The sequence below is a fragment of the Haplochromis burtoni genome, unplaced genomic scaffold, assembly GCF_018398535.1.
Source record: "Haplochromis burtoni strain Fernald_Lab_line unplaced genomic scaffold, NCSU_Asbu1 Contig_538, whole genome shotgun sequence".
NCBI classification, from domain to species: Eukaryota; Metazoa; Chordata; class Actinopteri; order Cichliformes; family Cichlidae; genus Haplochromis; species Haplochromis burtoni.
The window spans coordinates 169,435-174,223 of record NW_024582899.1 but is presented as its reverse complement, the minus strand read 5'-3'; the positions used below and the strand labels follow the sequence as shown (position 1 = coordinate 174,223).

At 40.6% G+C, this 4,789-nt stretch overlaps 1 protein-coding gene across 1 annotated transcript in view; it reads left to right on the top strand.

Annotated features, from left to right (window-relative positions):
* Positions 1-1,414: 1,414 nt before the first annotated feature.
* LOC102294159 (SH3 domain and tetratricopeptide repeat-containing protein 1) overlaps positions 1,415-4,789 on the top strand; it is a gene marked incomplete at its 3' end in the record, with an annotated part of 23,544 nt that continues 20,169 nt past the window's right edge. The window contains 2 exon segments of the mRNA XM_014329738.2: positions 1,415-1,614; positions 3,058-3,132. Coding sequence (XP_014185224.1) covers positions 1,500-1,614; positions 3,058-3,132 — 190 coding nt within the window.

Sequence of the window (4,789 nt, the reverse complement as noted above, 5' to 3'; positions counted from 1 at the left end):
AAATACCAGTCAAACTCTGTCCAACTGTCTGTGAGGTAGCTGTGGCTCCGGAGGCAGAGCAGCTCATCTGCTAAGTGGAAGGTTGGTGGGTCAGTTCCAGGCAAGATACTCAACCCAGGTTGTTGCTGATGTGCTGCATTCATTGTAGCATGAATGTTAGACAGCACTTTGACAGTTTGCTTGTGCGTGAATGAAACTAGCTGCATAAGGTGCTTTGAGTGCTTGAGTAGAGTAACAACTAGTCAGTTTACCATAAAAGAGAATTTAAGGGTCGCATGTTGCTGACATAGTGCTTTATCTGACTACTAGTGAGTACAATAAAAGGAGCTGAAGTATTTTATGGCAGTACATTTGCAAGACTTGCAGAATGTGTATCACTTTATGTGTCTGATTTCATGACTGTGACAGTTCTTGTGTTTCTACAACACTGCTGCTAGTTGGCTGCAATTCTGAGCTGACAGAGGAACTGACTGGAGGACAGGAAGTGCTGAGTCTTTTCCTGGGATGTTGACGAGGAAAAAACTCAAGTCAAACCCACGTGCAAGCAAACAGAGAGAAAAAGTTGATGGAAAATGTTTGGAATAAATGTGTTCATCTCCAAACAATGCTTTGGGGTAGAGGTAGGGGACAAAGCAAAGAGTGATTTAATAATATCATGTGACTCAGCTGCTCACTGGGTGATTATTAACGTGAAGTCTACGCAATTTAATTTTAAGGAAAAACTGTGCAACCTTTCCATGTTCAAGCACAGAAACGTAACTGAATTGTTCTGGTTATTGGTGTGCAGATAAACAAGTGGCAGCATTTATAATAAAAGAAAAACTGAAATAAAGCGACAGCTTTTCACTATGTACGTCAGTGTAGAGCTCACCGAACCAACACAGGAAATAATCCACATTTAACGTCATAATAAAAGTTGCCTAGGTTTAATCAGTATACTCTGAAAAATGTAATAATGTAATATACCGCTAATTAGGTTATATATGGCATTAAGTGAAAAAAGATTTTGTGATATATTCATAAATGTAAATAACAACAATATGAGAAAAGGGAAGTAAGCAAACAATGAAACAAAGATCTCCCTCTAGTATTTATAGTTGAAAGAAATCTGATACTACGGTGACTTTTTGAATCTTAAATTGTATATTTTTTGTATTCACTGTATTTAGGTCAACATAAACATATTGTATCACCCATAAAACACACCACAAACACATACACAAAAAACATTTGCACCTAATTCTACAGTAAAATCAGAAGGATTTATTTATTAGTAGTATTTATTTACATTTATTATTAGTAGTAGTATGTTAATTCGGACTCGTTCGTATTGACCTACAGGCTCACTAAGTCAAACTTTTGAAGACTTTTACTTTGAAAAGCAAAAGCGAGGCAGACCTCCGTGTCCCTCACTGGGAGTTTACCAGGTGCATCGTGCACAGGCATGTGATGCTGTGCTGCTGACTGGTCGCAGAGGACGTTGCGCAGCTGCCTTGGAAATGTCAGCCCGGTCGGAGCGGGATTCTTGGAGCCACAAGTACCGGAGACAGCTTTCCACTGACGTCCAGCAGTACCGGCATATGACGGAGATACTACACCGGCCGAGCGGAATGGGTAATGAGAGAGGTCCTTCTCATGCTGCTGTTCACTACAAATTAGCAGATGCGTTTTATATTGTTTTTTCACAGTAATTGTGTGAAAGCCCGAAACTTAAAGACAAATTTTGTTTTGCTGTTTTCCGTTTATATAAGCAAATTATCTGTTTTAAAGCAGCTGACTGTGTGACTTAAGTAAACATATGTGTCTAACATCGTGTTCTGTTAAAAGTTCTTTGTTAAAGTTAAGTTCAGATACTCTTTGTCACTAAAAAAAATTACATTTAGAAGTAAAAGTAGCGTTCTAATAAGAAAATTTCCTTCTGTAGCTGATTGTACATGAGATCATGAAACTGCAATAAGTCACACATTAACATATAAAAGCAGGATTTTACTGTTGGTTTAGGTACTTTTATTTTTAAGGATTTTGTGTCCAATCCAACGAGCTTGGAAAGCGAAGCGCCTGGACTCGTTTCAGTTTCCTAAAGACGTCCAGTTACATGAAGCTTCAACCTCTCATCCCAGAAGCATCTTCAGTTCTAACACTAAATGGCAGAGCCCAGGTATTTAAGCCCTAGTGGGAGTTGTCCCTGAGGGTGTTGACTCACTACCGGTCATGTGCCTCGTCACACGAGCCAAGGTGTGAAAAAGGCTGTGGGTCATTATAAGCAGAGGTTTGATGAGTTTCTACCTGCTACATAAGGAATGACAGTGTTGTTCCATTTAAATGCATCTTCACCATTTCTTCAGGAAGCTTAAAGAAGTCCAGTCGCTTTCCCTTCCTCCTTAGATAACCAGAACCTGGATGACTGAGAACCTACACAGACATTTTGTGTCCAACTGCATTCAGTGATTATTTTCACTGATTACTTTTTCCACCAAAAATGGTTTAAATTGTGCTAAAAGAGTGGTGCTGTTGGCTAGTTGATTATTCAACTAATGTTTCATGTGCAGGAATGAACTGTTAGGTAGCTACATGTAGAACAAAACACCACATTTTAAACATGTTGTGTGCAAAAGTCCTAACCATAGCAACTAATAAAAATATGAATCTCCTCTCAGATGTATTATTGCAAAGAGTCACTGGATATTTGTAGATTAATTTAGTAATTGAGTATTGTATTTAGTTGTATTCAGTTATTTCGAGACTTATTATGCAAACTTCAAGCATTTTATTAAATAAACAGTTGTTTGCTATTTCACAATATTAATCGATAGCTAAACATTTAATTACTTTGAGCAAACAACTTCAATTGTTCATTGAATATTGTTAGTTAAATATGAAGTTTAACAAATTCATTTTGCGTGACTGAACAAATAATCAGATAAATCCAACTGTAAAGTTCTTCTGTATTTTAGATATCATTTGCACATCTGTAATTATGCTTTATCTTTCACAGGTTATTAACAAATGATTGTATAATGGTAAAATGTAAAAACACATAACACTTTATGTTTTTAGCAGTGCATGGTTTGTCTGGAGATGCTGTGAGTCTGAAGGGAACTCTGTCAGCGTATGAGGAAAACTTCCCAGTAGGTGAGTTTATCAATTCCAATTTAATGCTGTCAAACCATCTTTAACTAATTATATATATGATATATAAAATTGGTGATTGAATTATGAACATTCATTGAAATACTTGGAAATTCCACATTTCAAGAGCGTTACTAGAGACTATCACAACTATCACACGTTTTTTCCCCAAATTTTTCAGTGTTATGATGCAAGTCAAGTTACAGTAAGTACTTTCTTGACAGTGATTGGTTAACACTACAAGTAAACGTGAGTGTTAGTGAACGTGAAAATGCTGTATCAGTGATGAAGTTGCTTATCTCGCCTAGCTTGGGGGTCACTACACCTAGTGCTCCGATTGCCACTGGGTCCATGTTTACCTTCACCCTCCACATCTTCTCGAGCTCTTCTCTGAGCCCTTGGTACTTCTCCGGCTTCTTGTGTTCCTTCTTTCTGATTGTTTTTGTCATTTGGTACACTGCATCTATCACTACAGCTGTCTTCTTCTGTTTGTCTACCACTACTATGTCCAGTTGTTTAGCCACCATTTTGGCCGTCTGTATCTGGAAGTCCCACAGGATCTTAGTTCGGCCATTCTCGACCACCCTACTCTCCCGATTTGACCTTGAGACTACGAGGCCATATTCGGCACACGTTTCTGTTTCTGTGCATCTTGCACCCTGCTGTTATGTGATGTATTATCTCAGGCATCTTTACACAGCCTGCACCTGGGGTCTTGCCTGGTGTGATAGACCCCAGCCTCTATGGATCTTGTACTCAGAGCTTGTTCTTGTGCTGCCGATGATTAGTGCCTCTGTGCTGTCTTTCAGTCCAGCTTTGTCCAGCCACTGGTAGGATTTCTGGATGATCAGCCACCTCCTCTATCTGCCGGTGGTACATACCGTGCAGGGGCCTGTCCTTCCATGATGGTTCCTCGTCTCCCTCCTCTTTATTGGGTTTCTGCTGCTTGAGGCATTCACTGAGCATGCAGCTGTCCATGGCCATCTTCCTGAGGTACTCGTGTGATCGATGTCTCGTTCACTCTTGGCATACAGCTTGATGTCCATGTACAGGATTGTTCCATTCCATAGTCGGTAACCACAGCCACTCTTTTCAATGATCTCACTGAGGGGGTTCAGGCCTATCCAGAACAGTAGAGGGGACAGGGCATCTCCTTGATAGATCCTGTGCTATGGGCTTGAAGTTGGTCTCTAATGTCCATCCCCATCGACTTCCTGATGAAGGCTTTTAAGGTCCTGTTGTTCTTGGACAATTCTAGGCATTCCAGTATCCAGGTGTGGGCCATTGAGTCATGAGCCTTCTTGTAATCAATCCAGGCAGTGCACAGGTTGGTCAGCCTAGTCTTACAGTCTTGCTCTGTCTATCAGTACCTGGTGTTTCGGTTCTCTGGTATTCCTGCCAATTCGTTTCTCTTCCCTGCTTACGTATTGAGCCATGCGCCTGTTTTTCTTAACCTGCCTGACAGGAACTTCCACGTGATACTGAGGCAGGTTAGTGGCCGGTAGTTGGATGGGACCGGTTATTTCTGGGGTTCCCTGGAGATCAGGAATCTTGGACCTTTGGTTAGCCATTCTGGGTGTCTCTCATTGACTACCAGCTGGATATCTGCCACTATGATGGTTACTGGATCCTGTTCAGGGAGGTTGCTGTGGTCTGCTCT